The 18305-nt window shown below is 48.6% G+C and overlaps 1 protein-coding gene across 2 annotated transcripts in view; it reads left to right on the top strand.

Moving 5' to 3' along the window:
• Positions 1–18305, top strand: part of IL17B (interleukin 17B) — a 49799-nt gene that overhangs the window by 26491 nt on the left and 5003 nt on the right. The window contains exon 2 of one of the 2 annotated variants that reach the window (XM_016954018.3): positions 2902–3011. Coding sequence is in view for 1 of the 2 variants with exons in the window: in XM_001163413.6 (XP_001163413.1) it covers positions 17158–17178 (21 nt within the window). In the remaining variant the exon portion in view is untranslated. Of the gene's footprint in view, positions 1–2901; positions 3012–16640; positions 17179–18305 lie in introns of those variants that run through there. The other variant, XM_001163413.6, reaches the window with a different exon arrangement.

Here is an 18305-nt window from a genome sequence, read left to right as displayed (position 1 = left end):
AGAAAACCTAGCACATGCTTCACTTTGGCCAATGAATGGCACTTTCAAAATGTCCTGACTGTTTTTTTAAAAAAGATCAACTATATACAATTCATGTCCCTGTTAGGTCTGAAATTTCTAGAATGTATCTGCTTATGTGTATATTAATGACTGGAAAAAGTGAAGCACTTTATCAATGCTGATTTGAAGATTCAGTGGACTTTGCAAAAGAAAATGGATTTCAACTGAATCTTCAAACCATACTGACAGATTTGGAATTAGGTGTGATCAAGCTTCTAAAAGTGAATTTCAAGGTATTAGCAACACAGTTTATTTTTTTTCATTCAGCCCACTGCATTTGGCAGAAAATTCAGATGAGTGGATTGGCCACAAGATATGGCAACAACGACAACTTCAGTTTAAAAATACGGGCCAGGTGTGGTGGGCCACCCAGGTGTGGTGGCCCAGTAATCCCAGTACTCTGGGGAAGCCGAGGCGGGTGGATCACTTGAGGCCAGGAGTTCAAGACCAGCCTGGCCAACATGGTGAAACCCCATCTGTAGTAAAAATACAAAAATTAGCTGGGCATGGTGGCATGTACCTGTCGTCCCAGCTACTCAGGAGGCTGAGGTACGAGAATTGCTTGAACCTGGGAGGCAGAGGTTGCAGTGAGCCGAGATTGCACCATTGCACTCCAGCCTGGGCAACAGAGCGAGACTCCTCCTCAAAAGAATAACAATAAAAATAATAAAAAAATAAAAATGCATCATTTGACTGCATTGGCATTCCTTCCAGTTGATGACATTTTAGGAGCGTTTCATGAATTAAAGTCACATTTGCCTGAAGAAGCCAGTGAAATCACTGACCTGTTCAAAAGTAATTATGTGCACAGTAGGATAAGAAGACACTTACACAATGGTGTTGCTGTTCAATCACCAGCGTTATTTCTACCAAATCTGTGGTCTGTATATGAGTGGGTGTGGAATGAATTTCCGTGAGCCCAAGACACCATAAAAACATGGCACAGAAGATGGGAAAATTTGGAATATAAATAGTTCTACCATAAAGACACATGCATGTGTCATTGCAGTGTCATTGCAGCACTATTCACAATAGCAAAGACATGGTATCAACCTAAATGCCCATCAATGGCAGATTGGATAAAGGAGATGTAGCACATATACACCATGGAATACTATGCAGCCATTTAAAAAGAGAGAGAGATCATGTCCTTTGCAGCATCATGGATGGAAGCTGGAGGTCATTATCTTAAGTGAACTAATGCAGGAATAGAAAATCAAATACCACATGTTCTCACTTATAAGTGGGAGCTAAACACTGAGAACACATGGACACAAAGAAGGGAACACTAAGTACTGGGGCCTGCCTGAGGGAGGAGCAAGAGGATAAAAAAATGTATCTATCAGGTATTATGTTTGTTACCTGGGTGATGAAATAATGTGCACACCAGACCCCTGTGACACAAAATTTACCTATATAACAAACCTGCACAGGTAACCTTAAACCTAAAATAAAAGTTAAAAAAAAGATGGGAACATTTAATAGGGAAGGTTCATGGCCATGTATATAGAATCACAGAAGAATTTCAGAAAGAGCAGTGCCACATAGGAAATGAGTGTGATGTATTCTCCAAGCAGAGCCATACGCTAAAAGAAAGAAAAAAACAGCTTTTCATTTTTATGCAAGACGTCAAAATATAGTGAATGATTGTGAAAGTTGGCCAGCTCTTATGGACTACCTCTATGTAATTGCCCATAATCTATCCCTGTAATACGGTTTTCATATCATCTTCACATCATTTCCAATACTGGAATTATGTAAAGACTTTTAGAGAGTCCTAATTAGTTTCATGCGTTTTTGCAAATCTGACTCCACAGAAGTGCATTATCACAACGTGGACTTTGTAAGCATAATGCGTGTATGTAAAAGCATTGAAACTTCCTCAATAAATGAAGAGAAGTCCTTTTTGTACATGTGCATTTGTGAAAGATAAAATTTCTCAAGATCTCGGTTCTTTGGGTGACTGTATATGCAGTGGTGACCCATTGCAGTTTTTTATTGATCTTGTCAAAAGACTCAGATTGTCTGTCATGGTATTTCAGATGGCCGCAGTTAGAAAGCTGGGTGCACACAATTAACAACCATAGTGATATGCATTTGTAGATTTCCCTTTTTGACCTATTTCTTCATGAATATAGTTCATCTGCGCATAACTGTTACACTCGTGCGACTGTCGTTAGTGTACCTGAGTGTTTATGCTTGCAAAAATGTGTACGTTTTTATTGCCTATCTTACTGTGGCAAGTGACCTGTAAAGTGTCCTGACATGTTTTGATATGTCTCTCAATTAAACTCCCTTTAAATCTATAAATAAATGTCTTTTAATGAATTTTAAAATGATTTTTTCAGAATTCTATTTTCAGGATTTTGATTTTTCAGGATTTCAACATTCAGAGTTATGGCATTTGGTGTTGTGTCTTGCAGGATTATGATCAGTTCCCAATTCACTACATTCCTCAACACTCTTTTTCAGAGAAGAATGGAAACTCAACTCTTAGTGGCTTCAAAATAAAAGGGAGTTCATTGGCTCATGTGACTGAAAAGTCCATGGGTAGTTCAGCTTTAGGTATGGCTGGATCCAGGGGCTCAAATAATGTTCTCAGAATCTATGTCTGTCTGAGGATACATTCTGGAGGAAGGAAGAAAAAAAAGAAGGAAGGAAGGGAGGAAGAGAGGAAGAGAGGGAGGGAGGTAGGAAGAAGGTGTCCACTGCAAATATGCCCAAAAATAATTACACTATAAGGAAGACAGTGTTAAGTGATATGAGAGAGCTCAGTGAAACGAGGGTTTCGGAAGATGCAGGAATTAACGCACTCATGTATTTATTCATTTATTTATTCAGGTCTTAAACACTGAAATTCTAGGCTTCACACTGAACTAGGCCTGGGGCTCTAGAGACGAAGACCAAGTCCTTGCTTTCAGGGAACGTCCACCCTCTGTTGGGGAAGGCAGGTAGGTAAAGAGCCAATTGCTAATTTGTACGGAGCCACAGGGATGCATAGGGCACACTGAAAGCTCATTTCCTACTGAGGGATCTGGGAAGCTTCTTGGAAGCGTGCACTGCGACCTGAAGAGTAAAAACGGCAGAGAAGGGCATTGAAGCAAAGGGAACAGCATAAGTCAAAGCCCAGAGGCTGGATTCAGAGCCACTCAGAGGATGACTTACTGGGTGACATTGGGTGGGTGATTGGGCCTCAGTTTTTCTATCTGTACAATAAACAGGTTAGGTAACTTGCTGCTGAGGAAGGAAAGGGGAAAACAATCTCACACACGCAGACACACGCGCACACACACGCACACACACACGCACACACACGCCCACACACGCAGACATGCACACACACGCAGCACACACACGCGCACACGCGCGCGTGCACACACACGCAGACACATGCAGACACACGCACACACGCACGCACACACGCACGTACACACACATGCACACACACGTACACAGATGCAGAGACTGTGGTTGTTTCAGCCTTAGAGGGTAAGACACGACTCACTTCTAGATGACATTATTGACTCAAAGGTAAGGCCTCTTGGGCCCAGCCTCCAGAGGGACAGAAAGAGAGAATGAAATGATCCACAGCATACAGTAACAGCAATTTATGTTTTCATTTAAAAATAGTATTTATTGTTTGAATAGATAATATCTATACATTGTCACCATCACAGAGGTACAAAGGGTGTTCTGTGAAGAGTAACTTCCCTTCTAACCCCACTCCCTTATCAACCCATTCCCCTCCCCAGAGAAAATCACTCTAAACTTTTTATATAGACTTCCAGAGAGTCTATGCAAATGCAAGCACATACACTTACAAGTATACATATGTACAGTCCCTGCATTTTTGGGGTACAGATTGGGGTGTACTATTCACATTCTTATGCACCTTACTTCATTTACTTAATAACAGCTATTGGCTATTGGAGTGTATCATTCTACAGCGGGCTGCCTCATTCTTTGAATGGTTGGATAGGGTTCCACTGCACGGAAGTGCCATAAGTCATGCAACCCATCCTATAAGGATGAGCACTTTGAGGATGCTATTGTACTAACAGATTCCTTTAACACAAATAAAAGATAGAAATTAGAAAAGATAGAAGTAAAAATCCTTTGCGATTACAAACAATGCTGCAAAGCCTGTCCTGGTCTTTGTGTCATTTCCACATGGGGCTGCCTCTGTTGGACAGAGGCGTAGAAGAGTGATTGTTGGATCAAAGTCCTTGTGCATTTGTGATTCTCAAAGACATTGCTCTATCCCCTGTTACCCACCTCCCTCATGGAGGTTGTAACCATTGTGTACTCCCACTTGCAATGTACAAGAGGCCTGTGTCACAGAAATTTTGAGTTTCTCCAGGCAGCCTGGGAGAGAGAGTAAGGGGATGAGAAGCTGGGGAAGAGGGCAGGGCATGGGGAGAAAGGAGGGCATCCTTTGAAGGAGGAGGCCTGGGAACTGTAGGAGGCTGAGGACTAATGTGAGACAAGGCCGATGAGAAGTTCCTGGGGTCATGACAGTGACCTTTAGGCTTGCAGAGCTTATAGCCAATGGTGAAGTCATGCACACCAGTCAGTCACCCTCCTCTATTGCACACCGGCCAGTCGCCGTCCTCCATTGCACACAGGTCAATCACCCTCCTCCACTGACAGCTCAGTGACGGGCCTGCCATGCTTCCAGCATTGCATTCCCAGGAATGACACTTGAGAGATGAAGGAGAGGTGCTTAGGGGGCCCAGTGGGTGGAGGAATGGGTAGTAGCCTCAGAGACAGGAGCCCAAATCAGGAGCCAGCACTGTGAAACAGCAGGCTGTGCCAAGGACTAATTTAGGAGAAACTTAAGCCCCCTAAAACTCTAAAATTGGGAAGAATTCCCTGCATTCTCTGATTGTGTGGGTTGGGAACTGAAGCCATTTTATCCTGGTGTTAAAGGAAAGAGACTTTGTGCCTGGGGCAGACAGTCACTTGGTGACACCCCCGTGGCTGAGGTTCTCCATGCCTCTAAGCCTGGGTGTCTTTCTCCCTGCTCTTCCCAGTCCCGACAGGCTGGGACCATCCCACCCAGAGTTAAGAGGCTTTGTGTTCAAAATCCTGGTCCAACGCTGGGCGCGGTGGCTCACGCCTGTAATCCCAGCAGTTTGGGAGGCCAGGACGAGCAGATCACCTGAGGTCAGGAGTTCAAGACCAGTCTGGCCAACATGGTGAAATCCCATCTCTACAAAAACACAAAAATTAGCTGGGGATGATGGCAGGTGCCTGTAATCCCAGCTACTCAGGAGGCTGAGGTGGGAGGCTTGAGCCTGGGAGGTGGAGATTGCAGTGAGCTGAGATAGCGCCATTGTACTCCAGCCTGGGTGACAGAATCAGGTTCTCCCAAAACAAAACAAAACACAAAGGAAAAACTCCCCGCAAAGAACCAAAATCCTGGTCCAGGGGTCCCAACCCTTTTTGATCATAAACTCCTAACAATAAATAACAGTTTATTAAAAAAATTTTTAATTTAAAGTTATTTTTAAAAATAAATATTTATTTATAAATTCTATAAAGAGCTATTGTACTAATATGTTCCTTTAACACAAATAAAAAATAGAAATGAGAAAAGACAGAGGTAAAAATATGAAGACCTGATAGTCTTCCTAAGCCTCAAATGACACCCTACTTTGGAAATCACTTACCTAGCTTTAAGTGTTTTCAGAGCTGGGTTGGTGAAGGGACTTGGAGGGCCTTGTGTATCTGTGTGTGTGTGTGTGTGTGTGTGTGTGTGTGTGTGTGTGTGTGCTAACTCAGGGATGGAGGTGCTGTGAGATTTGGAAAACTTGGGACATGATGAGGGTTTGGGGGGGTTTCCTTAAGTGGTGGGGGCCCAGGCTGAGCTTGCAACAGAGCCCTGAATGAGGAGGGGGGTGTGACTACGTGGTAGCTGGGCTGGACCTTAAGCATCTGGGTGTGGGAGAGTCTTCACAAGACCCTTGTATCCCAGATTGGCTGCATGAGACTGGGAGCCTTTCATCTTCATAATGATCCCATTCTGTCCCCGACCAGTCCCCACCTGTTGCCTCCTTAGATCATGAGCTTAACTATAGTGACGGACAAAGAGATGGAGCCAGGCCCCTGACCCATCTTTCCCCAGGGACAGGGAGGGGGGTCACTAATACCAGTAATAGCAGGGGAATTCAATTTGACATGGATGACTAGAGTAATATGATAATTATTTCACCTGCCTCCTGTAGAACAAATTCATATTCACCACCCATGTATGAAAGGGTTATGGCACCAGAGACGTTATTAGAAATGATTTCCAACTGGGAGCAACTCGGTTAGTGGGACTAGGGAAAATTAAATATCCCCTTCCAGGCCTTGGCTGAAGTTGACTCTGTTTGTCCTCGTCTCCCCTCCCTGCCTTGAGGCCCCAACCCCTGCCCGTGTCTCCCGGTCTGATACTCCTCAGCCATGCTCAGGGCTGCAGGCTGACTCCAAGCCTTCGTAAACCACCCAGGACCGTTAAACAAATCCTATAATTAGAAGCCAGGTTGCATTAACGAAGTGAAAAATGTAACATTACCATCTGTTTGTTCACTGGATGCTCAGCTCATGTCCCATGATCCAGAGGATTTGTGACCTTGGGTTTCTAAGAAGCCTTAATAAGGTAATGTTTATAGGACTCTTAACTTTACAGCTCTGCTGGAGTACAACTCTGTGAAATGAGGACAAGCTATAATTCCAGGAGATCCCCTCCTCCCCATCCCAGTGCTGAAGAATGTTGTCCCCTTATGTAGTACATGGAAAGCCCCATGACTGGGATTAAAGGAAGTAGATTCTGGTCCCAACTCTGACACTGAATTGCTGTGTGACACTCTATCAGTCTCTTTTCCTCTCTGGACTTCTGTTTTCCCATCTGTAAAAGAGAGGAGATGATAGGTCTTGTTCTAAAAGTCCCCTCCAATTCTGACATTCCAGTTTGATTTCTCTGTCTCTCTGCCATTGAGTTTTATATCAAGCAAAGTTTCTTTTCCAAATTTGATCTTCCTTCTTTGGACTTCTCACAAAGACTTGGTAATGAAAGTTGAACTGGATAAATCTAGTTTGGGGTTAGCAAGACACATAGACCTTTTTCTGCCTCAGCTTTGAATCTCTCTGATGGGATAAAAATGCATCAAAAATAATACGACAATGACAATTAATTAGGAAGAGACAATTCCTTAACTCTTCAAAGAAATTAAACTGGTTAAAGCAAGGAACAGTGGAAAGAACCAGGGTTGTTCTCTCTGGAGATGGTAGCCACAATTAAGTGAACAGAATATTCTGCCAACTTCCTATCAGCTGACATTTATTGAGTTCTTCATGTGAACTAGACTTTATGTTATGGCCTTACACCCATCCTCTCAGCCTCATAGCAAACCTGTGAAGTCAGTACTTTCTCATTGTCCTCATTTAACAGATGAGGAACTGACAATTAAGGAGATGAATTTGCTCAAAGGAAATATGTGGCTGGGGCAGAGACTCCAGAACCTGATTTTTGACCTCTGCGGATCTGTTGTCTACAGACCTCTGACTCTGTTTTTATGCTTGTGGAAGCAAGTGTTGTGATGAAGTTTCCATCACCATGTCTCTGCATGATTCTGATAAGCACAGCATGCCCTGCTAGCCTGCACAGGCTATGTAGCATAGGGATAAGGACACTTTTGCTGGGTCGAGCCTCTTAGATTTGGGAGTTGCTTGTTACTGCAGTGCAACTTGGCCTATACTGACCGATACTGCTTGCCTTGGGGCTGAGGGAACAGTTTTGCTCTGTATATTCGCAAAGAGTCAGTTTGCAGTCAGCAGATGGAAGAAGCAGGGAGACAGACATTTAAAACAACTAATAAAAGGCTGGGGAGCATATACAATAGTATCACTGAGAAGCCAGCACAATGATCCTGATGATCCTGTTGAGCTTGAGTCTAAGAAATTGACTAAAAAATGAGAAGATTTGTAGGTGATTCTGGAATGCCAGGGTCAGAGCTAGCTCTGTGGTTGAGATAATGGGATAGAATACAAGGGAATCCCAATATGGAAGACAAGAATTTATGAACATAGCCATGTGCTGGCCAGACTGAAGGGCCAAACAATCCTAGGTTTTTCTAAGAGCACACTGCTGGGGAGAGAAAGATCAGGGTCAGCCTGACCCCTGAATTCTCTCCAGAGCTGACTCAGAAAACTTATCCCTCTGGCATGGAGCCCTCTCACCAGACACATTTCTCTCCAATGTAGATTTGTCCATAAAGCACAGCTGACCATGGCAGAAATAACTTGGATAGCCTTCGGTGCTCTGTGTCTGCTGCCTAATGACAGGCACCCACCTCTAACTGCTGCTGGTTCCAGTGCTCATTCACTTTCCCTAAGCTGGGGCAAAGGTTAGGGTAGCTGATGGTTAAAGGGGCCTCAGGGGCCCAACTTACATCCCAAGCTCTGTCCCTTTTCTCCTCACTGTATGGCCTCAATTTCTTCTTCTGTAAAATACTTACATTCACGTGTTGATCCAGCAAGTAAATAAAAGTCATGGGTGTAAAAGTGTTCTTTTCCTTTTCTTTTTTTTTTTTGAGACAGGGGCATGCTTTGTCACCCAGGCTGGAGTGCTGTGGTGTGATCTCGGCTCACTGCAGCCTTGACCTATCGGGATCAAGTGATCCTCTCGCCTCTCAGCCTCCTGAGTAGCTGGGACTACAGATGCATGCCACCACGCCTGGCTAATTTTTAAATTTTTTTTTGTAGAGACGAGGATCTCGCTATGTTGCCAGAACTCATCTTGAACTCCTGACCTCAAGCAATTCTCCTGCCTCGGCCTCTCAAAGTGTTGAAATGACAGGCATAAGCCACAGCGCCTGAGCTAAAAGTGTTTTTCAAATTGTAGAGTGCTTCAGGGGTAACCCTTTTACCATCACGCAATTGTCATCAGCATCTGCGTGGGTCCTTGGCTGGACACCTTCCATCTCCCACAGCCATAAACCTTGAAGCTGCCTTCCCACATTAGAGCAATTACCGAGGCTTCTTTCCTGGGAACTAGACATTGGAAATGGTCAGATTCCACACTAGCCATTTCTTCCTCTTTCCTCACAGTATTTATGAGAACTGACCTTCCAATGGAAATTTGGCAAGATTTCACATTCTGGAGACATTGTACCTTCCTCCACATGCCCCGAGGGCTGAGGTCATGGGCTTCCCAGAAGATCCAGCAGTTCCCATGCATGCAGGAGGTGCACAGGATTGAGAGGAGAGGGGCCCAGCAAGAGCCCCTGAGCTGTGGGCTGGTCCTAAAATATCGATACTGTTAGATTCCTCATCCTGCATTAGAACATAAGCTCAGGAATAGGCCACGCACAGTGGCTCATGTCTGTAATCCCAGCACTTTGGGACGCTGAGGCGGGTAGATCACTTGAGTTCAGGAGTTCAAGACCAGCCTGGCCAACATGATGAAACCCTATCTGTACTAAAAATTCAAAAATTAGCCAGGCATAGTGGTGCATGCCTGTAACCTCAGCTACTCAGGAGGCTGAGGCATGAGAATCGCTTGAACCCGGGAGGCAGAGGTTGCAGTGAGCCAAGATTGCACCACCGTGCACTCCAGCCTGGTGACACAAGAACTGTTTTAGTTGTTCACCACTATATCCCCAGTGCCTGGCACATAGTAGGTGTTCAATATATATTTGTGAAATGAATGGAATGAACCCTCCTCAATAACTCTCAAAGGCCCTTCATCGTCCATAGGCTAATTCCTTGAAGGTCACAGCTCATAGAAACTTATAGAACATCCTAGGCAAGATATTTAAACCTCCACCAGAAGCAGCTTGTCAACATTGCCTCCTAACAGTTCAGGCCACAGAGATAAGCTTCTGCAGGGAGGCCAGGGGGAGATTCAAGCCTGTGAGTTTTCTAGGGGTCAGGAGGATGAGGATAGAGGCCTTGGCTACGGCCATCAAGGGTGATGTGATGTGTGTCAGAGTTGCTGCCTGTGCTCTAAGTGTTGTGTTGTGCGCAGCTCTCAGGACGTTCCTCTGCTAATCCTGCCCTAATCGCAAGCCGGCCCCAAGCTCCCTGAGCCAGGTGCTGAGAGCCGCATCTGTGAGTAAGACATGCTTGCTGTCTGTGAACAGCTCCTACCTGATGGCTCTTAAAACAATAACAAAACACACACATACAAGACACCACCCACAAATTTGCACTCACACAATACACCAAAACAACCACAATAAAAACAGCACTCTCTGACCCAACAACAGAGGCCGATATGCAAGGCAGACTTTGATAAGTACCATCGGTTTGTAGCTTAATGTTCGGGGTGCAGGCCTTTGAACCCAACCTGCAAAAGAAGTCCTTTCTGCCCCACCCATGAGCCCCTGCCACCCATGAGCCCCCAGGACTCCTCTCCCTACGCAGCTGCTGGGAGATGTTGACGTTTTCTTCTCACATCCCCACAGATGTGGCCTCTTCCTCTGCCAGGAGCGGCTCTGGGGGGCTGAAGAGGACATTTCTTGTTCTGTACCCGTTTCCTGCTTCTGCTGAGGGCAGGGTTGGGGCCTTCCACCCACAACAGACCCAGACCCACCCAGCCAGAGGAGACGCTGACAGCTTTGGGGGAAAAGTCAGAATTCCAGATCTTGTGAATCCAGACGTCCTGTAAACTCTGAGCAGAGGATAAACATCCCCCGGGACTGAGGGGAGGACACTCCAGTGGGCAGGGGGCCTGGCGCCTCTGTCTGCCCTGGAGACAGGCTGTTTATTCCACGTCCCCCACAGGCTCTCTTGCACTCCTTCCTGTCCCAGGTCTGGGTGAGTTACAGCAGGCCTGACAGCCCCACATGGGGGCCTGAGGCCTTGGACATCAGATCTGGACCTCTCAAGGCTAGAAGGGAACTTTAAAAGCTCAAAAACTGGCCGCGTACGGTGGCTCATGCCTGTAATGCCAGCACTTTGGGAGGCCGAGGCGGATCATGAGGTCAGGATTTTTTTTTGTTTTTTCTGAGACGGAGTTTCATTCTTGTTGCCCAGGCTAGAGTGCAATGGCACGATCTTGGCTCACTGCAACCTCTGCCTCCCAGGTTCAAGCGATTCTCCTGCCTCAGCCTCCTGAGTAGCTGGGATTACAGGCATGCGCCACCACGTCCGGCTAATTTTGTATTTTTAGTAGAGATGGAGTTTCTCCATGTTGGCCAGGCTGGTGTCGAACTCGAGGTCAGGAATTTAAGACCAGCCTGTCCAACATGGTGAAACCCTGTTTCTACTAAAAATACAAAAATTAGCTGGGCATGGTGGCGCATGCCTGTAATCCTAGCTACTTGGGAGGTTAAGGCAGGAGAATTGCTTAACAGGGACCTGGGAGGCGGAGGCTGCAGTGAGCTGAGATCATGCCACTGCACTCCAGCCTGGGCTACAGAGCGAGACTCCATCTCAAAAAAAAAAAAAGCTCAACAACCCCTCCACCCCGCAACACACACCTGGGCCACTCCTTCCCCTTCTAGAATCTCCTGGCTATGTTCTGCTCTCTGCTGATAGAGAGATCACTCTTTTCCAGGGCAGTCCATTTTATTTCTGGGACTCTCTGGCAGTTAGAAAGTGCTAGAATTGAGCTGACTAGAATTGCTCTGTGCCACCTGATTGGGAAGAACTAAGGACAATGCATACAACAAAATAATAGCAGGGCCATTCCCTGTGCCAGGCACTTGCCACATATAATCTTGTTAACCCCCCACCTCCCTTTCAAGGACATAGGCTCAGGGAGGTTAGGTCACTTGCCCAAGGTGACTTAGCTGCTACATAGCAGGGATGAGGTTCAGAGCACTCTGGTTCATCATCTGTGCTTTAAATATTAATCTATACTGGCTCTTCGTAATCAAAAAGCAAAAATAGCACATACACCCACAAACACACTATACATCAAACTCAGGCACATATAAAACCAAACCAAATTACAAAATATCAGCCCGAACTTGCCAAATATTAAGTACCATTATGTGCCAGGCAAACAATAATTTTAATGATTAATGCATTTTAACAACCCCGTGAGGAAATGGAGGCCCACTGAAGTGAGGGGGGTGGACAGGACCATATAATAAGGGGCAGGGCAAATGTCCAACCACCATTGCCTGAAGTCTGCCGTGTTTTCCCCACACAAGGAGGGCTTCTGCAAAATAAAAAAGAAAGCTTTTCAAATTATAATTATTTTCAACAACCAGAGTTTTAAAAAATGGACTGTGCATCCTCAGAAAGAAATGATATTCCTAGAGAGATGGTACCCAGCAAAGGCACTTAGAAAGCGTTCCCGCTTTGCTAAGGGCTGGATGAGGTATCCCCTACCTCTGATGGCCTGTGGGTGGTGAGTGCTAACAAGAGACTTGGTACAGTGTAGAGTCAATTTGCAACCCAGAAACACAAACTTGCTGTATTCAAGTCTGGATGCTCTGCAGAAGAGAGGCCTAGGCGACCCAGTCTCCAGTGAACAAGACCACCTCTTGGAGTCCTACGCCAACTCACATTTCTTTGACTTCCCCCTGTGGGGAGGAGACACTGGCACCTGGCCTGGGCAGAGGGTCATGTCGACGTGGCAGCCCCTCTGCACACCCCAGAGGCCGCCCATTCACCCAGGCCTTTCCCTTTTTTGAGAACTGGGAGCTTGCTGGCTGGGGCTGTTCCCACCAACAATGTTCCCGTCCAGGGATCTTAAAATAGCACCTCTTGGCTGGGGCTCTGGAGTGAGCAGCAAGGCAAGCATTTGTGCAAATATGGGCCTGGGAGAAGGACTTCTACCAGGGAGGGAGGGGAGGGCAGCATGGCAGGAGAGCCAGGACCTCCCTAGGGGGCTGCACCCTCCTGGTCGCAGCCAGCAAAGGCGCCGGCTAGCCTCTTCCCGCCTTCCCTGACCTTACTGGGTCCACTTGGGCAAGTTCTTAGACCAAATCCTTCAGGTCCCCCTGGCCTTGCCAACGCTCTAGGGTGGGCCCGCTGGAAATAGGCACCTTTGCATTCTTCTGCTGGTTCTAGCCTTGTCCCCACTTCGTAATGCCCTTCCTACCCAGGAACATACTAGAAGCATTCTTGAAGGTCCAACTCAAAACTCATTTTAACTGTAGGAATGACAGTTGCAACTACCATTAATGGGGTACTTACTTTTGCCAGGGACTGTGCTAAGCGCTTTAACGTGCATTATCTCATTTGATCCTCACAACAATCCACTGAGAGCCAAGTTATTATTATCTTCACTTTGCAGAAGAAACTAAGGCTCAGAGAAGTCAATTAACATTCCCAAGATGACACAGCAGTGAAGGGGCAGGGGCAGGGCTGAAACTCAGGCCAGCCCATCTGTGGAGGCTGACCTCTGCCCTCCCGGCTGCACTTCCTTCTCCAGGTCCCTCTGCTCTGGCCTCCTCCTCTGTCCCAGCATGGCCTCCCTGTATTATAGTCAGTTTGATTCAATGTATCAATATTTTAGTTCACATACCAGGAATGCTGTTGGGTGCCCCACGAGCACCCTGGGAGCTCTCGGATCCCCTTGATGACTTGGGCTTGGGCGTGGGTTTAGTGAGCACCCGAACCTACCGGGTTCAGGTTGTTTGAGGCCATGGGTCAAGGCTGAGGCCATCACAGACCGTGCTCAATGACCAGCTGACCAACTGGACATTCCCCCTCCACCCCTGGCTGCTGCCCTTCTCCTTACTCCACCGCAGGGAGCAGTGTGTGCAGGAGTCAGACAAACTTGCTGTGAATCTTCTGTGACTTTGAGCAAGTGGTTAACCACGCTGAGCCTGTTTCCCCATCTGTAATCCAGAATAAAACTAGGACCTCACCCAGTGTTATTTGGAGGATTTCATGAAGTGTTTAGCTTATGGCCTGGCAGTCAGTAAGTGGATATTAAGCAGCAGCTATTATTGTTACTGTTATTTTCTGTGAATTAAGGTGTCCAGGTGCCAAATGCCTGAGGCCTGGCACACAGCAGGTGCTTAAAGTAAAGGCAATCACTCACTCAGCAGACAGAAGCCCTCACCCGACCCCTGGAACCGGTGACCCCGACACCGGCTGTGTCATTCCTGGCCGGCTCTGATGTCTCCTAGGCTCTGGTCCTCATCAACAATAGGGTCACTCTGGAAGCCAGGCACAGGCGCAGGGCCCCACCCACTCGCCCCATCCCCTCATTCTCAGTCCCGGGCCGCTCTTGGAGAAAGAGGTGGCAGAGTGCAAGTTCCCTCAGGGTCGGTACATTTTTCAGGGTTGGCTGGCTTTCTAGTGGCGCCATCTGCTGGTGAGTGCAGCACTGCTCCTGGCGGGGCCTGCCGCAGAGGGCTCTGAGCGAGACCGCGGCCACCCACTGCCCCTTCCCCTGTAGCTCATCTGCCCAGTCCTTCATTCACGCATGCTGACCACCCTCTGCGTGTTAAGACCCAAGGACCCCAGCCTCGCTCGTGGGGTGGGAGCCCTGGAAGCCCAGTTCCTGCACCTCCCTCTCAGGCCTGGCACTGAGTCCTGGGGCTGGGTCCCACAAGCCTGCCTGGGTTCACACTCAGGACATCAAAAAGGACAGATGACCCTCCAGGGGTTTCTAGAGACCAAGACTGGAAGAAGGGGTCTCCCTCCTGGTCTGAGATGGTCCAGGAATGGGAAACCCAATGACTGTTGCTGGGCCCATGCCTGACTCCTCACAGCACCTGCCAGGGGACCCCAAAGCTCCCCTCCCCACTGTGAAGGATCTGGGGCCCCCACAAGGACTGGCCTGCCTCTTTGGTCTCCACCAGGCCAGCAAGGAGGCCCAGCCTGGCCCAGAGCTGTTTGTATAAAGTCTGAGGGAAGAACAATGAATGACTTAGGAGACGGAGTTCTGTCCCAGCTCTGGCACAAACGCACTGTGTGAGCTGGGGTAGGACCCTCCCTTATCCAAGTCTCCTTGTAGTAAAATGGGTGGGAGGAGGGGGCCAGATGATGGGTGAGGACCCGTGCAGCTCCCAAACTGGCCTCGTGCTAAGATGCAGATTTTCGCGCTGCTACTTCAGCATCTCTGGGGCTGGGACCCTGAAATCTAAAGTAGCAAGCACTGCAGCTGGAGCAGGGGAAGCTGACAAGTCAGTCCCGGCTTGGGGAGGCAGAAGTGAGGGGTGCGTATTTCCAGCAGGTAAGGAGAATGTGTTGGTTTCAGGGGTCCCCCATACCCCAGTATCCATCTTTTAGTTTGCCACTGTTCTGTGGATATGGGAGGGTCACCCCAGTTGCATGTCTGTGGGACCCCACTGCTAGCAGCAGCAGAGTGTGTGCAGAGAGCCAGCACAGAACACAGCCAGGCCGCCCAGCCAGTGGGGCTGGGGCTGGGACAGCCTGCGGTGGGGGCGGGGCCCTTGTTGCCTGAGGAGGTATTTTCAGAGTACCCCTCCCTCTGGAGTTTCCAACGGTAGAATAGAGCCCTGTCTAGTATTTGACCAAATATGGTGGCATCTCTCATGCTCGAGCCCCAGCCAGCATCTCAGTTATGCTGTGGAAGCCTGCCCCGGACAGATTAATCTTGTGACATTCAGGAGCGCCTCTCACCCTGCCTTCTTCCCCTCGGACGATTCCTGTAAATGGCCAAGACCGGCCCTCAGCACGACAGGGCCGTCCTCAGTATCTGTTCACAATGCCCCTCCTCTGTCCTCCTCACATTCCCTCCCGCCATTCCTGCCTCCCTGGGTGGATGTGCCCGCTCACATTGGGCTGGGCTGTTCACCTGAGGTGAGAGACATTGGCCAGAGGAGGTGGTCAGTTGAGCGTGTGATTCCAGGACCTTTGGACCCTGAGGTCATCCGACCTCACAAACTTGTGGCCTGAATCTTGGAGGCCTAGACCTCTCTCAGCAGCCAGGAGGGTGGGCCTGAGGGGGTTGAAGGGAGAGTCAGTAGAGAAATGAGAACCATGCTACCTCTAATGCTAATTAGAACAACTAATGTTTATAATAATCATTATACAATTATTTTATAATAATCTCTATAATAAATAGCTAAGTGTTTATTGAGCACTTACTATGTGCCAGGTACTGTTGCCAGCTATTTAACATAGGTGATTTCCTTTATTCCTTATAGCAGTTTTAAGAGGGTGCCATGATTCTTCCCATTCTAGAGATGTGGGAACTGAGGCTCAGAAAGATTTCAGGAGGGAATGGGCCAGGCCACCGTCTACTTCTGGATACACCCACCATTTTACGGAGGAGGGAACTGAGGCTGACAGTAAAGCTCACATGCAGCCACACAGTCTCTGAGAGCGGAGACCACCCCAGGAGGGAGAGTGCTGTGTCAGGAAGGCTAGGACAATCAGCCGTAAGTCCTCATGGATCTGAAACTTGGCCAGAGTGAGGGCATACAGCTTCAGAAATATGTTCACAGCAGGCTGAAATTGTGTGGAAAGTCTCCCAAGAAAAACAACATGGGGTGGTGGATAGAGCCCTGGATGGGGACAGGGTGAGAATAGCAGCTCTGACACCTCTAACTCACTGTTAATAGTGACAAGTCCCTTTCTGGCTCCAGCCTCAGTTTCCTTGACTGTGATCTAGAAGGGTGGGGCTTTGGTCTCCTAGGGCTGCTGAACTCACCTGAGGCCGGCAGAGGCTGGAGTGCCTGAGGCTGTTTCCCTGGGAGATGGGGCCTGTGTCCCACTCCTGGCCAGCACAATTTGAGAACATTTGCTCTCCTGACCAACCAACGGCCCATCCCTCCTCCACCCTCAACCCCTTGCCATCCCCTAAGCAAACGAAGCTGATTGTCTTAGCTGGCCCTGTGGGTGCTGGCTGGGCGGCCGGCCGCAGGCCACAGGCGGAGGTGCCACCGGCCAGAGCCCCACCAGACACACAGGGCATTGTCCCTCGGTCAACAGCCCCTGGGCACCTCAGCCCGGCTCCTGGCCTGCCCCCACGCCCCTCACCGCCTGCCACTGCGCTAGGCTCAGCCAGCCGGGGGCCCAAGGCTCCCAGCTGATGACGAGCCCACCCACTCACTCCCCCAGCAGCCCCCAGTTGAGCTATAATTGCTTCGCTCTATCCTGTTGCTGCCATTCTCTCGGCGGCATCTGGGGTTCCAGGCGGGCAGCAGCTGCAGGCTGACCTTGCAGCTTGGCGGAATGGACTGGCCTCACAACCTGGTACGTGGCGCTTCCCTGCCGCACCCCCACCCCTTTTTAAGAGCCCAAATATGTCAGTTTTTCTTTCCTATTGATTAATGGCTGCCTCTGTTTGGTTTGGAATCTGCAGAGGCAACTTCTCTGTCTTCTCCCCCAGGACTAGAAAGAAACAGAGACTGGTCACTGTAGCCATGGCCAGCAGTGCAGGCTCCTGAACGGAGCTCAGCCGGGGCACACTGAAGCCTTTTCAGACCAGAGGCGTCTGGGGAGATCCCGGCAAACTCAGTTATCGGGGTTTTTCCAGAGACCCGGCTTCTGAGGTCCTGGCTGTGTGACCTTGGGCAAGTCCTTCTGTTTCTCAGTGTCCCATCTGGAGAGTGAGGGAGGGGGACTTTGATTCTATTTTACGTTTCTCCGAGTGGAGAGCCAGAGTTTAAGAATGCCCTGTGAGAAACTCTAAAGAGAGAGCCTATTGTTAGGGAGACATTTTTTCTGCACTAGAATCTAGGACCAAAAAGGAAGAATTTAGCAACTTGAATCTCTGTTGCAGATTTTGTGCCAGCAAATACCTCTGCCAAGAGGGGCTCTGCTGAAACTTGTTTCCTAGGGTCAAGACTTGCTGGGTAGCCTGGATAAAGCAGGCATGGGCCATGGGGCTGTGGGGCTGTGAGGTGAGGCATACAGGGAACATATGGAGCCTATCTCAATTTAAGAGGAGTCAGAGGTGCCTCCATCCTGGGAGCTCTGCCTCACACGCAGGCACTGTCCCTTCTCTCTGGATTCCTGGGGAGTCTGGCTTCTGCCGGGCCTGAGTCCTCTTCCTTGTGAGCCAAAGGCTTTCCTGATACTCTGGTGCTGGGAGGGAGAAGTGGATGGCAATGGGCGAGGGTGTGTGTGTGTGAGGAGGGCTTGGGGGATGGCTGGAAGAGGGAAGGCTCAGGGGAGAAGGGCAGTGCAGGCGGACAGGACATCCTTAGCCCACAACTTGCCCATCTCCCCAGCTTCATCTCATCCCCTCTTCCTCCCACCCACTCTTAATCAACATTCCATTCGATTCAGCAAAGTTCTTTTTTCTTTTTTTTGAGAGGAGTCTCGCTCTGTCGCCCAGGCTGGAGTGCAGTGGTGTGATCTCGGCTCACTGCAAGCTC

This window comes from Pan troglodytes, chromosome 4, assembly GCF_028858775.2.
Source record: "Pan troglodytes isolate AG18354 chromosome 4, NHGRI_mPanTro3-v2.0_pri, whole genome shotgun sequence".
Lineage (NCBI taxonomy): Eukaryota > Metazoa > Chordata > Mammalia > Primates > Hominidae > Pan > Pan troglodytes.
This window is presented reverse-complemented; position numbering and strand designations above follow the sequence as displayed.